Here is a 14464-nt window from a genome sequence, read left to right on the forward strand (position 1 = left end):
CCAGCAATTTTCTGGCAAAAAAAAAAAAGAAAAAGAACTCACGCGGATTTGGCATACTCGTCAATTAAACATGCAATCCTTGACAAAAAAATTTGCCATGAAAAACATTCGACTTGCTATGCCTAAAAATCTGACGGTCGCTGGATATTCGGGTCCTAAGATTAATCATCTTGTAGTATATTTCTATGTGGCAATGTTTTGGGAGACACAAGAAATCGAAATGTGGCAATGTTTTGGGAGACATAAGGAATTAGTATGTTTCCAACAAAAGGAAAGAAAAAAAAACCTCCCCTGCATTTTAGGGGAAGCAGCTAGCGATCCGCCACCAGCACCGAACAACGGAAAAAAATTATGAGACCAGGTCTCACGGTTAGCAGGTGAGACCCGTCCTGATGAATGACACGTGGCATTCACAAATCACAAAGCATCTAATCTCTCTCCCCCTGATTTTAAGTAGGGGGTGGAAAATACTTTGTGATTTGTGAATGCTACATGTCATTCATCAGGATGAATCTCGCGCAACATAGAATTCTTTTCCCGAACAACGGGGGAGAAGGAGAGACCATGCTGCATGCAGACGCGGTCGCGGTGCCGGCACATGCAGACGCGTGCGCAGCGACTAGGGGATCATCGCGGCAACAACGCGAGACCACCAACCGATCCGCAGGCTAGACGTGCGTAGGAATCGAGACACAGATCGATCGTCGTGCGCGCGCGGGCGATCGATCCAGCAGCAGCGGCGGCGATGTCGGACGACGAGGACTGCCGGACGACGGCGGCGCTGCTGGCGTCGACGTCGTCTAACCACCGGGCGGTGCTGCTCCACGGCAGCCTGGACATCTGGATCGACGAGGCGTGCAACCTCCCCAACAAGGACATCCTGTCCAACACCATGGGCGGCCTCCTCAAGAGCTGCACCTCCGACCCCGGCGTCAAGTCCACCAGCGACCCCTACGTCACCGTGCTGGTCGGCTCCGCCACGGTGGCGCGCACCCACGTGATCCAGGACGACGAGAACCCCAAGTGGCGGCAGCACTTCCTGGTGCCCGTGGCGCACGAGGCCGCCGCCGTGAGCTTCGTCGTCAAGGACAGCGACGTGATCGGGGCGGAGCTCATCGGCGCCGTGGCGGTCCCCGCCGAGTCCCTCCTGGCCGGCGACCGCGTGGACGGCGTGTACCCGGTGCTGGAGCCGTCCGGGAAGCCGTGCGCTCCGGGCGCGACGCTGCGGATGTCGGTGCAGTACGTGCCCGTGGCGAGGCTCACCATGTACAGCCACGGCGTGACGCCGGGCCCGGACTTCCCCGGCGTGCCCAACACCTACTTCCCGCTCCGGCGCGGCGGGCGGGTGACGCTGTACCAGGACGCGCACGTGCCCGGCGACGGGCAGTGCCTGCCGGAGATCCGGCTCGGGAACGGGGAGCTCTACCGGCACGGGCAGTGCTGGCACGACGTGTACGACGCCATGTCGCAGGCGAAGCATCTCATCTACATCACCGGGTGGTCGGTGTTCCACACGATCCACCTGGTGCGCGACGGCGACAAGGCGCGGCCGCTGGGTGATCTGCTCAAGAAGAAGTCGCAGGAGGGGGTCCGGGTGCTGCTGCTCGTCTGGGACGATCCCACGTCCAGAAGCGTCCTTGGCATCCAGATGGTAACTGAATTCAGATGTCGATTTAATTAAAATGCTGCAGAATCTACAATTTATATATGTTCATGTCATTTATCCGAATTCTGCTCAAATTTCATCGTTGGCTTTGATGAATTTGAATGAAGTGATAAGAATACTTTGCATATGTAAATTATGACATGCCATGGTCATATGTAGGAAGGTTACATGGGCACACGAGATGAGGAGACACGTAGATTTTTCAAGCATTCTTCGGTTCAGATACTGCTCTGCTCACGATCTGCCGGGAAAAGGCACAGCTGGGTTAAGCAAAAGGTTGTATTTCATTTCATCCGAGGAAATAAACTTACTTAGATATTATCTTTATGGGCAATGAGCTGATGATGGCAACCATTGGAAACCAGGAGACAGGAACCATTTTTACCCACCATCAGAAAACGGTGATCGTCGACGCCGATGCCGGCAATGGTAAACGGAAGATAGTCGCTTTCGTCGGAGGCCTTGATCTATGTGGTGGGAGATATGACACTCCAAGGCACAATCTGTTTCACACTCTTCACACAGTGCACAAGGAGGATTATTACAACCCAAACTTCGCGGTGAGAACTCCTGAATATGATCTGAACTCTGCTGGAGGTTTTCATGTATCAATTCTACATTTGATAGCCTAATGGGCCGCTTGTGTCGATGCAGGTAACTGATGAGCGTGGGCCGAGAGAACCATGGCATGATTTGCATTCCAAGATCGATGGCCCGGCAGCATTCGATGTCCTGAAGAACTTTGAGGAGCGTTGGTCAAAATCATCCAAGCGCCACGGGTCCAAGAAATTGTCGAAATCATGTAATGACACGTTGCTCTGGATCGAAAAGATATCCGAGATGGCAGCTATTGACGACGATGTATACTCCAATGACAATGACACAGAGAGATGGGATGTTCAGGTAAGATCTTCCATAGTATTCCAGAGTTTCCAACCAAAGTCGTCTGTCGAAACATTGAACAGTTTTACTTTGGATTGCAGATTTTCCGATCGATCGACTCGAACTCCGTCAAGGCTTTTCCAAAGGATCCACGAGAAGCAACCATTCAGGTAACTGAAATACAGTTTTCACCTGACCATAACTGTGTTGAGAGCTCCATTTGTTTTACCTGATAGACAACTTTTGCTTTCTTGACAGAATCTTGTTTGCGGGAAAAATGTACTAATCGATATGAGCATACACACAGCCTACGTTACTGCCATCCGAGCAGCCCAACACTTCATCTATATTGAAAATCAGTATTTCCTTGGCTCTTCATTTCAATGGGATTCACATAGAGATCTTGGTAAGCAAGGACTAGTGCAGTTTCTTTCAGTTGATCTTAATGGCATGCTAGGTTGTCTTGTTTAGTCTTTAGTGTCGACTTTGCTATCTCTTTGTTCTTGATGAACTAGTGCAGGTCACCAAATTAAAAAAAAACTGATACGTTAATTTCCCACATCATGCCAGCAACAAATATGCCCGGTACTTAAATTTCTGGCAGCCCCGGACTCTGAAATTCGTTTTCTTGCAGGCGCGAATAATTTAATACCGATCGAGGTAGCCCTGAAAATTGCTAACAAGATCTACGCGAACGAGAGATTTTCGGCGTACATAATAATTCCGATGTGGCCTGAAGGCAACCCAACCGGTGCTCCTACACAGAGAATTCTTTACTGGCAGGTAGGTTCTTTATCTCTCTCAATGTCTCTAAAGCATAGCAGCTTCTACTAACCTTCATTATGCTCTGTCAAGTTTGAAGTATAGCTGCTTCTATTCATATGTGTCGTCCTGGCCAATGCAGAAAAAAACGATGCAGATGATGTACGAGATAATCTACAAGGCACTGAAAGACACGGGACTGAATGGTTCATATGACCCACAGGACTACCTGAATTTCTTCTGCCTCGGCAACCGAGAAGCGGTGGAAAATGCCAACGCTTTCGCCGATGCATTTTCACCCACCAACCCTCAGGTGAGTGAGAATCAGGGATTGCAAGCAGCTGAAATTCTGTAGCAATGGCAGCACTACCAGGAGCCACTCTTTCTGAAAGATTACGCAGTAGCAGTACTCGATCAGACCTGTCTTTGTGATGGTTCAGGACCAAGCTAGGAAGAACAGGAGGTTCATGGTGTACGTGCACTCCAAGGGCATGATCGTGGACGACGAGTACGTGATCATCGGGTCGGCCAACATCAACCAGAGGTCCATGGAGGGGACGAGGGACACCGAGATCGCCATGGGCGCGTACCAGCCCCACTACACCTGGTCCAACATGTTCTCCGCTCCCCGCGGACAGGCAACCAGCCAGCCAACCAAATCCATTCCCTCACCTCATCATCATAAATCTACAACGACTGACGAACTGGAATGTCGCTGCAGATCTACGGGTACAGGATGTCGCTGTGGGCGGAGCACATCGGGGGCGTGGAGGCGAGCTTCGAGCGGCCGGACACGCTGGAGTGCGTGCGGCGGGTGCGGGGCATCGGGGACGCCAACTGGAAGCGGTTCGTGGCGGAGGAGGTGACCGAGATGCGGGGGCACCTCATCAGGTACCCCGTCGCCGTCGAGTGGAACGGCAAGGTCGGGCCGCTGCAGGGGTGCGCCGCCTTCCCGGACGTCGGCGGCAACATCTGCGGCTCCTTCTCCGGCATCCAGGAGAACCTCACCATATGATCTCTTCTACTAGTAGGGCACTAAGCATTCATAGACGCACGATTAACAAATTAGTGGTCCAGATGCAAAGAGAGAGACAACTCAGTCATATGTAGTGCTTCCCGCAGTTTTATGCTCTTTCTCCGGTAAAAAAAACGTATGTTCGCATGGGTTTCTTCACAATATTTTCACGCATGCTTGAGCAGTGTTTGCTGAGCTGAACATACTTCCAGGGAAAAAAAATGTTTTCAACACGTTTGTTTTTCTGTTTTGAAATACGCGATTTCAAACAAGTTCCACGGTTCATTTCCTTTGGCCGCGTTAAGTTTTCCAATAATATTTAGATATATTTCGCATGATTTTGTGAATGCTTGAGCATTTCGCCAAATTTGGTTAACATTTACACATTGCTTACAAAGCCGTTTCATTCGAGTTTCCATAAATGAAAATTTCAAAACATATTCCACATTGATCATGTATCGAAGAGCACGTCAAGACCAAGAGGATGGCAAAAACAGTTCCTGAATCGGACACACTTCAAAAAAAAGATCTTACTTCGGGTATTTTTTTTAAAGCATGGATCAAATAATCAGAGACCGAAATGGTAGACTGTGGGCAGTTTTTTTAAATAGCTCACATATGTAAGTGAAAAAATGTTTGAATCTAGATCAGCAAATCGAACGTCAAACAGTTTAGACCCGTCAGCATAGTTGTGCTTCCCCAAAAATTTAACCACACATGTGCTTCTGCATGAAGCACATTTGTGCTTCCTCGAAAGTGAAGCATACCGTGGAAGCACATGTTTTTCTAGGGGATGGGGAAGGACATGTTAGTTTACTTGAAAGCACAGGTTAGAATAGTTTGAAGGCAACATATTTGGTGAATCCTACCTAGTTCGTGTATCCGTGTAGCCGTTCCATTTCAGCCCCACGATCTTAATCCCGAGCATCACACGAGCCTAGGGACTAATTACGTTTAGCCGCCCGCTCTGTAATCTAACAACCATCTTAATTCACAGAAAACCCCCCAAAGCCTTTTAACCAAGAGTACCCCGACTGCTAGATGCTGCGATCCGGCTGACTAACATGTACTAGTGCAAAAGACCGTAGCAGTAAACTGTATCAATTTTTGCAGCATAATGAATGGAATGGCAGGTTCACATCAGAGGCTTTGGTTGAGCTTTTTCCTGTTAGTTTGCTTGGCATTTGGTAAAAAAAAAAAGAGTTCTCTTTGCTGTTGCCAAGAAGGCTAGTGACTTATTCAGTTATGCGTTAGTAAAACAGGTGACCATTTCAGTAAAGCTTTAAAGTACAGAAGTGGTCTGGGATGGCTATGCAGTTTTGGGATCAAAGCTATAAGCAAAGTTCACCATCATAAGTTTTCTAACACCTACAAACTTCATTGTGTGCTACTGGACAATGCAAGTCTGATAAAAAAAATAAGGAGGAAATAAACATGCAGTATTGCCACAGTACAAGTTTTAATACTAAAAATAAATTTAATCATGCTTGCATAGCTGATAAAAATGTCTGAAGTAGATAAATATGTTTGATATTCTGTAGCAATTTGACAAGCATTAAACTTCTCAGAAATCAAGTCAACTTTAATTTGACACGACGCAAATTCTCATCCATTACATAATACATCAGAGTGTGCATGATAATATAGATAAAATCATTCTTTGCTTGGACTGTATCAGGAGGCACCATTTGGCTGCATATCTTGCACAGTCACACTCCCTTTCCCTTTTTTGCTTGGACAATTACGACTATCATGAAATACCATTTGCTTTGCACGTCTTGCACAAGCGTGCAACCTTTGCCTTGCCTTCTCTGTCCTTATTTTTTTGACCCCCCTCCTTGATCTCCTTTCCTCGCTTTATTCTTTTGCATCTCCCCACGGTACGAACATCAGTCGGCGGATGAATATGAACTTCAGTGGGAATATTGCAACCAATAAGAGCCTCATTTCCTCTTGCCTAGTGCTTTGGGTGGCTTCAGGGATCATTTGGCCCAAAGGCGCCGCAATGTTCATCACACTTGATGTTAAGAAGTCCAATGCTTCATCTTAATGTTTCGCCTTTTGAATAAGCTCTTCCATCTTATCTCGTACAACTGAAATCTTCTTTCTTGTGGCCGCATCAAATGAATCCATGGGCTTTTCTTCTAGTAGGTTCCCCTGTTCATCATAAACATTCTCCCTGCAAAACAAAAGAATGTTGCTAGTCATATGATTTTGGAATAACAATAAGAAATCGGTTGGCATGCATTATTATTTTTACCTTTTGCACCTTTTCTGCCATCTTTTCATAATGTAGTAGCTAGGAAGCTCATTTTGGTTTTCAATCCTCAAAACTTGGATAATATGGCGACATGGAATACCGAGTGACTCAAATAACTTGCACGAACAATTTGCTGTCATGCTTCCAATGTCATAGCAAACCTCCCTAATCTTACCAGACCGACCTCTCAGGGTCACATTTTTTACCCCCACACCTTGTGTAATATTCTGAACACAACAATGGTCTCTAGCAGCAATAACCTGTAGCTGAAATTTCTCGAACACCTCATATGTGAATACCTCACTACCTTGTTTCTCCATTGTCCATGGCGTAAATAGTTGCAGGGTGGTATGTATGCTTCTGTTGTCTGCCATTAATTCTTCCTCACGTTGGCATTCCAAAGCTGTGTCAAACCTAAGCCAAAACTCAACAAAAGCGAGCCTTCGATGAATGAAGCGGTTAAAAAAGGAATTTGCACTTTCTGATCTTGAAGTGGTTCGGAGAATGCTGGCTAGAGGTATATCCATAAAGTACGCCGGTATCCATTTATCTTGAATGCTAAACCTTTTACTCAACCACTCATTTTCCTCCAACCCAAAATCTGTAATGATGGAATTCCATTGTGACTGTTGAAGTTTCCGAACCCCAAACACATGAGTTCAATCTCGTCCAAAATTGAGAATCTTCTCTAATCACAGGTCCAACTTTTTCAGGAACCTTTTCCATTATATGCCACATGCACAACCTATGAACGATGGTTGGAAGAACTTCGTCAATACCATTCTTGATGCTAGTGGCTTCATCGGTTATGATGAGTCTAGGTGCTATCCCTCCCATTGCTCTTAAGAAGGTCTCAAATAACCAAATGTATGACTCATCCTTCTCATTTGATAAGAATGCAGCAGCAAAAAATACACTTTGTAAGTGATGATTAACCCCGGTAAATGATGCGAATATCATGTTGTACTGATTAGTGGTGTATGTAGAATCAAAGGATATGACATCACCAAAGTGACTATCACTACTGGAATTCTTTTGTATGCCGGGTGCCACGGACACTCGGCAAAGGGCCGAAAACCGGCGGCAAATCCTTTGCTGAGTGTCACCCTCGGCAAAAGCCGCCCGGCGTACACCTCTCCGGCAAACAGGAATTTACCGAGAGCCAGAACACGGGCACTCGACAAAGACTTTGCCGAGAGCTAAACAGTACAGCTCGACAAAATAAAGTAGCTAATGGATAACAGATGGGTTCGGCGGTTGCCACGTTGGCCAACTTTGCCGAGAGCCCCACTCAGCAAAGAGAGCCAGTAGCAGGTTGACTCGTGTCAGCTCCTGACATGTGGGACCAGGAGAACAGGCCGAGGGCCAACTTTGCTGAGAGCCCCACTCGGCAAAGAGAGCCAGTAGCAGGTCGACACGTGTCAGCTCCTGACATGTGGGACCAGGTGAACAGGCTGAGGGCCAACTTTGCCGAGAGCCCCTCTCGGCAAAGAGAGTGAATAGGAGGTCGACACGTGTTAGCTCCTGACATGTGGGACCAGGTGAACAGGCCGAGGGCCAACTTTGCCGAGAGCCCCTCTCGGCAAAGAGCGCGAATAGGAGGTCAACACGTGTCAGCTCCTGGCATGTGGGACCAGTTGAACAGGCCAAGGGCCAACTTTGCTGAGAGCCCCTCTCAGCAAAGAGAGCGAATAGGAGGTCGACACGTGTCAGCTCCTGACATGTGGGACCAGTTGAACAGGCCGAGGGCCAACTTTGCCGAGAGCCCCTCTCAGCAAAGAGAGCGAATAGGAGGCTCACACGCGTCATCTCCTGACCCGTGGGACCGAGAGAACAGGCCGAGGGCCAACTTTGCCAAGAGCCACCGTCGGCAAACTCTATCTGTGCCGAGTGCAGCCCTCGGTAAGCGAATAGGGGAAGGCCACGTCACTTGTCCTAAAAGCCATGTCCATACTTTGCCGAGCGCCACCGTCGGCAATCCTTTTACCTTTACCGAGAGGCCTCTCGATAAAGTTCTCAGGAGCACTACAGGTTATTATCCTTTACCGAGAGGTCTCTCGGTAAAAGTGCCAGGTTCTACTGGTTGGTACAGTTTTACCGAGATGCCTCTCGGTAAAGGGTGCATGCTGGTCCAGTTTCATAGTCTTTACCGAGAGGCACCCTCGGTAATGGGTGCATGCTGGTCCAGTTTCACACCCTTTTTCATTTTTGTTTCTTTCCTGCAGGAAACATATACATCAGCAACATATAGTTAATCACACATAGAACATGTCACATATAGGCATCATTGAACAAAAAAAGCAATGATTCTGAATACCATTCCACATAAAAGCAATAGTGCCTAAAATATGAAATAGTAGTCAAGACACTCGAGTACCACAAGTTTACAAGTCTCAAGATGCAAGAGTTCTCAAGCACATACCAGGAACAGTTTCAAACAGAACATAACATGAAGTTCACGCGATTTTGGAGATCAGAGTGATAACATCAACATTAGAAGGCGTCATTCCGTTTGCTGCCCCAACTCCACCAACTTGAGGTGGAACTACCGGAACATTGTTCGACCCTTGTGTTGGGTTGAGCTGTGATGGATTGACCCAATAGTGAGATGAATGCATATGGTAATGCCGAAAATGGTGATAGAAATAGCTTGAACGAAACTCACAATGTTCCACTCTGGCGTCGGTGGCATCTCTGGCACTGGTTGGCCTTGCATGGAATAAAGATTGGACACCATATGTTGTAAAGACTTCACTAGATCATCTTGTGCCTTCGGCTTGGCCCGGTTTTCATCTCGTTCTTTCTCGGTGTCAATCAGTCGAGTCTACAATATGGTAATGCAAATGTCATTCATGTTGAAATGCAAATATGCAGGACCATGAAGGATCAATGAAGAAGCACTGGCCTGAATATCCCAATAATGCTCACGGAATGTGGTATGTGACGCTCTACGGTAGGAGTAGAGCCAATACTCATAGCATGGAATGTGTTGACTCTCGGAAGGGAGGAGGTTATGACAGAATCAAGGTGAACCGCCATCGGGCCATTCGGTCTACCTCCTGCCACGGTAATGGCCACAAGAGGGTCAAACGGTAGCATGTGAGGATCAGCGTCAGGCCCATACGTCTCCTTCAATTTTTTGGTGTAGTTCTCTCCATCTGACCGGGCTTTAGAGCTGATCCAGTCCCTCTCCGGGTGGAGAGGATCCTTGTCCTTGTCGTCTTTGGTACGTTTGATGGCCCATGCCTCAAAGTAAGTGATATCCTTGCCAGTGTCTTCTTTCTGTAAAAGAAAGCGATCCAAACAATCAAGGGAATGCTCACAAATGAAAGAGAACACAATGAAAAGAAAATGATGTGGTTGCCTACATGTTTTGAGACGACACATGGGATGGTGAGGTTTCCTTGACGGTGTCCTGCACAACCCATCAACTTATGTCGTTCAAATATTTCTTCGTGTTCATCCTGCCACCCTAGATCTGTCCACCGTTCGACGATCTTCTCCCAGCATGGATGTTTGTCAGCGCAGCACCGAGGAATCACTTGTAAATTAAACAAATACATCTTAGTAAGGATTCTAATTTTGCGGTAATGTAGGGAATAACAAGCATCCATCGTCACTTTCCTTGAAGTAATTGTCCCGTGAAAGATGCTTCCCTCGGGCCTCCTGTTTGGAAATCTTCTGGTTGAGATAGTCCGTGTGATACTTGACCACTATCCGGACGCGCTTCTCATAGTGCATGTCATGGACTAGTTTCTTGGCAATATTCTCAACCACCACATTTGCACGATCCTTCTGACCCTCAACGCATGTATAGAAATCCTACAAACATGCATACATGTGAGAAGGGTTAAATCATGACTATGGCAAATTTAAACCTTTTAGTATTGACATTTAGGTGTTTGAAAGGACTTGTTGGGGATCGTAGCAGAAATTAAAAAAATTTCTATGCATCACCAAGATCAATCTATGGAGTATTCTAGCAACGAGGGGAATAGGAGTGCATCTACATACCCTTGTAGATCGCGAGCGGAAGCGTTCATGTGAACGGGGATGATGGAGTCGTACTCGCGTGATCCAAATCACCGATGACCAAGTGCCGAACGGACAGCACCTCCGCGTTCAACACACGTACGGTTGGGAAGACGTCTCCTCCTTCTTGATCCAGCAAGGGGGAAGGAGAGGTTGATGAAGATCCAGCAGCACGACGGCGTGGTGGTGGATGCAGTAGGATCCCGGCAGGGCTTCGCCAAGCACAAGCGGGGAGGAGAGGTGTTACGGAGGGAGAGGGAGGCGCCAAGAGCAAGGTGCGGCTGCCCTCCCTTCCTTCCACTATATATAGGGGCTAGGGGGGGCGCATGCCCCCTTGGAGATCCCATCTAAAAGGGGGGGGGGGCGGCCCCTGGGGGCAACGGCCCCCTTAGGGTTTCCAACCAAGGGGCGCATGCCCCCTCGGGGGGCAACGCCCCCTAGGGTTTCCAACCCTAGGCGCCTTGGGCCCTTGGGTGGGGCGCACCAGCCCATCAGGGGCTGGTTCCCACACCACTTCAGCCCATGGGGCCCTCCGGGATAGGTGGCTCCATCCGGTGGACCCCCGGGACCCTTCCGGTGGTCCCGGTACAATACCGGTAACACCCGAAACCTTCCCGTTGGCCGAAACTGGACTTTCTATACATAAATCTTTACCTCCGGACCATTCCGGAACTCCTCGTGACGTCCGCGATCTCATCCGGGACTCCAACAACTTTAGGGTTACTGCATACTAATATCTGTACAACCCTAGCGTCACCGAACCTTAAGTGTGTAGACCCTACGGGTTCGGGAGACACGCAGACATGATCGAGACGCCTCTCCGGTTAATAACCAACAGCGGGATCTGGATACCCATGTTGGCTCCCACATGCTCCTCGATGATCTCATCGGATGAACCACGATGTCGAGGACTTAATCAATCCCGTATACAATTCCCTTTGTCAATCGGTACGTTACTTATCCGAGACTCGATCGTTGGTATCCCAATACCTTGTTCAATCTCGTTACCGGCAAGTCACTTTACTCGTACCATAATGCATGATCCCGTTGTTGGGTTTCGTAGTAATTTCAAAAAATTTCCTACGCTCACGCAAGATCATAGTGATGCATAGCAACGAGAGGTGAGAGTATGATCTATGTACCTTATAGATCGCAACGGAAGCGTTTGGTTGATGCAGTCGTACGTCTTCACGGCCCGACCGATCAAGCACCGAAACTACGGCACCTCCGAGTTCTAGCACATGTTCAGCTCGATGACGATCCCCGGACTCCGATCCAGCAAAGTGTCGGGGAAGAGTTCCGTCAGCACGACGGCGTGGTGATGATCTTGATGTACTACTGCAGCAGGGCTTCGCCTAAACTCCGCTACAATATTATCGAGGACTATGGTGGAAGGGGGCACCGCACACGGCTAAGAATAAGATCACGTGGATCAACTTGTGTCTTTCTGGGGTGCCCCTGCCTCCGTATATAAAGGACTAAAGGGAGGGGGTGCGGCCGGCCTAGGAGAGGCGCTCCAGGAGAGTCCTACTCCCTCTGGGAGTAGGATTCCCCCCCAATCCTAGTTGGAATAGGATTCGCGGATGGGGGGAAGAGAGAGAGGGTGGCCGACCCCCTCTCCTTGTCCTATTCGGACCAAGGGAGGGGAGGGGCGCGCAGCCCACTTTGGGCAGCCCCTTCTCCTTTCCACTAAGGCCCACTATGGCCCATCTAGCTCCCGGGGGGTTCCGGTAACCTCCCGGTACTCCGGTAAAATCTCGATTTCACCCGGAACACTTCCGATATCCAAACATAGGCTTCCAATATATCAATCTTTATGTCTCGACCATTTCGAGACTCCTCGTCATTTCCGTGATCACATCCGGGACTCCGAACAAACTTCGGTACATCAAAATGCATAAACTCATAATATAACTGTCATCGTAACCTTAAGCGTGCGGACCCTACGGGTTCGAGAACAATGTAGACATGACCGAGAAATATCTCTGGTCAATAACCAATAGCGGAACCTGGATGCTCATATTGGCTCCTACATATTCTATGCAGATCTTTATCGGTCAGACCGCATAACAACATACGTTGTTCCCTTTGTCATCGGTATGTTACTTGCCCGAGATTCGATCGTCGGTATTCCAATACCTAGTTCAATCTCGTTACCGGCAAGTCTCTTTACTCATTCTGTAATACATCATCCCGCAACTAACTCATTAGTTGCAATGCTTGCAAGGCTTAAGTGATGTGCATTACCGAGAGGGCCCAGAGATACCTCTCCGACAATCGAAGTGACAAATCCTAATCTCGAAGTACGCCAACCCAACATGTACCTTTGGAGACACCTGTAGAGCTCCTTTATAATCACCCAGTCACGTTGTGATGTTTGGTAGCACACAAAGTATTCCTCCGGCAAACGGGAGTTGCATAATCTCATAGTCATAGGAACATGTATAAGTCATGAAGAAAGCAATAGCAACATACTAAACGATCGGGTGCTAAGCTAATGGAATGGGTCATGTCAATCAGATCATTCATCTAATGATGTGATCCCGTTAATCAAATAACAACTCTTTGTCCATGGTTAGGAAACATAACCATCTTTGATTAACGAGCTAGTCAAGTAGAGGCATACTAGTGACACCCTATTTGTCTATGTATTCACACATGTATTATGTTTCCGGTTAATACAATTCTAGCATGAATAATAAACATTTATCATGAAATAAGGAAATAAACAATAACTTTATTATTGCCTCTAGGGCATATTTCCTTCAGTATCCCACTTGCACTAGAGTCAATAATCTAGTTCACATCGCTATGTGATTAACACCAATAGTTCACATCTTTATGTGATTGGTTCACATCTCCATGTGACTAACACCCAAAGGGTTTACTAGATTCAATAATCTAGTTCACATCGCTATGTGATTAAGACAAAAAAATTATCATGTTTTGCTTGTGAGAGAAGTTTAGTCAACGGGTCTGCCACATTCAGATCCGCATGTATTTTGCAAATTTCTATGTCAACAATGCTCTGCATGGAGCTACTCTAGCTAATTGCTCCCACTTTCAATATGTATCCAGATTGAGACTTAGAGTCATCTGGATCAGTGTCAAAGCTTGCATCGACGTAACCCTTTACGACGAACCTTTTGTCACCTCCGTAATCGAGAAACATATCCTTATTCCAGTAAGGATAATTTTGACCGCTGTCCATTGATCTACTCTTAGATCACTATTGTACTCCCTCTCTTAACACAGTGTATGGTATACAATAGATCTGGTACACAGCATGTCATACTTTATAGAACCTATGACTGAGGCATAGGGAATGACTTTCATTCTCTTTCTATCTTCTGCCGTGGTCGGGCTTTGAGTCTTACTCAATTTCACACCTTGTAACATAGGTAAGAAACTCTTTCTTTGATAGTTCCATTTTGAACTACTTCAAAATCTTGTCAAGGTATGTATTTATTGAAAAACCTTATCAAGCGTCTTGATCTATCTCTATAGATCTTAATGCTCAATATGTAAGAAACTTCACCGAGGTCTTTCTTTGGAAAATTCCTTTCAAACACTCCTTTATGCTTTGCAGAATAATTCTACGTTATTTCTGATTAACAATATGTCATACACATATACTTATCAGAAATGCTGTAGTGCTCCCACTCACTTTCTTGTAAACACAGGCTTTGCCGCAAGTCTGTATAAAACTATATGCTTTGATCAACTTATCAAAGCGTATATTCCAACTCCGAGATGCTTGCACCAGTCCATAGATGGATCGCTGGAGCTTGCATATTTTGTTAGCACCTTTAGGATTGACAAAACCTTCTGGTTGTATCATATACAA

General features: G+C 47.1%; 1 protein-coding gene across 1 annotated transcript; it reads left to right on the forward strand.

The window, feature by feature from the left end:
• Window positions 1-596: 596 nt before the first annotated feature.
• LOC119298455 (phospholipase D beta 1-like) lies at window positions 597-4550 on the forward strand. The gene is made up of 10 exons (XM_037575852.1): window positions 597-1651; window positions 1826-1942; window positions 2032-2226; window positions 2321-2569; window positions 2650-2718; window positions 2807-2954; window positions 3183-3331; window positions 3453-3623; window positions 3751-3948; window positions 4032-4550. The coding sequence occupies exons 1-10, from the start codon at window positions 746-748 to the stop codon at window positions 4323-4325; spliced, it is 2496 nt and encodes an 831-aa protein (XP_037431749.1). The 5' UTR covers window positions 597-745; the 3' UTR covers window positions 4326-4550.
• Window positions 4551-14464: the final 9914 nt, after the last annotated feature.

The sequence above is a fragment of the Triticum dicoccoides genome, chromosome 5A (genome assembly GCF_002162155.2).
Source record: "Triticum dicoccoides isolate Atlit2015 ecotype Zavitan chromosome 5A, WEW_v2.0, whole genome shotgun sequence".
Taxonomy (NCBI): domain Eukaryota; kingdom Viridiplantae; phylum Streptophyta; class Magnoliopsida; order Poales; family Poaceae; genus Triticum; species Triticum dicoccoides.

Coding starts and splice junctions, on each gene's coding strand:
- LOC119298455 (XM_037575852.1), top strand. CDS start 746: ATGTCGGACGACGAGGACTGCCGGACGACGGCGGCGCTGCTGGCGTCG. Junction 1,652..1,825: donor GCGTCCTTGGCATCCAGATG/GTAACTGAATTC, acceptor GGTCATATGTAG/GAAGGTTACATGGGCACACG. Junction 2,719..2,806: donor CACGAGAAGCAACCATTCAG/GTAACTGAAATA, acceptor CTTTCTTGACAG/AATCTTGTTTGCGGGAAAAA.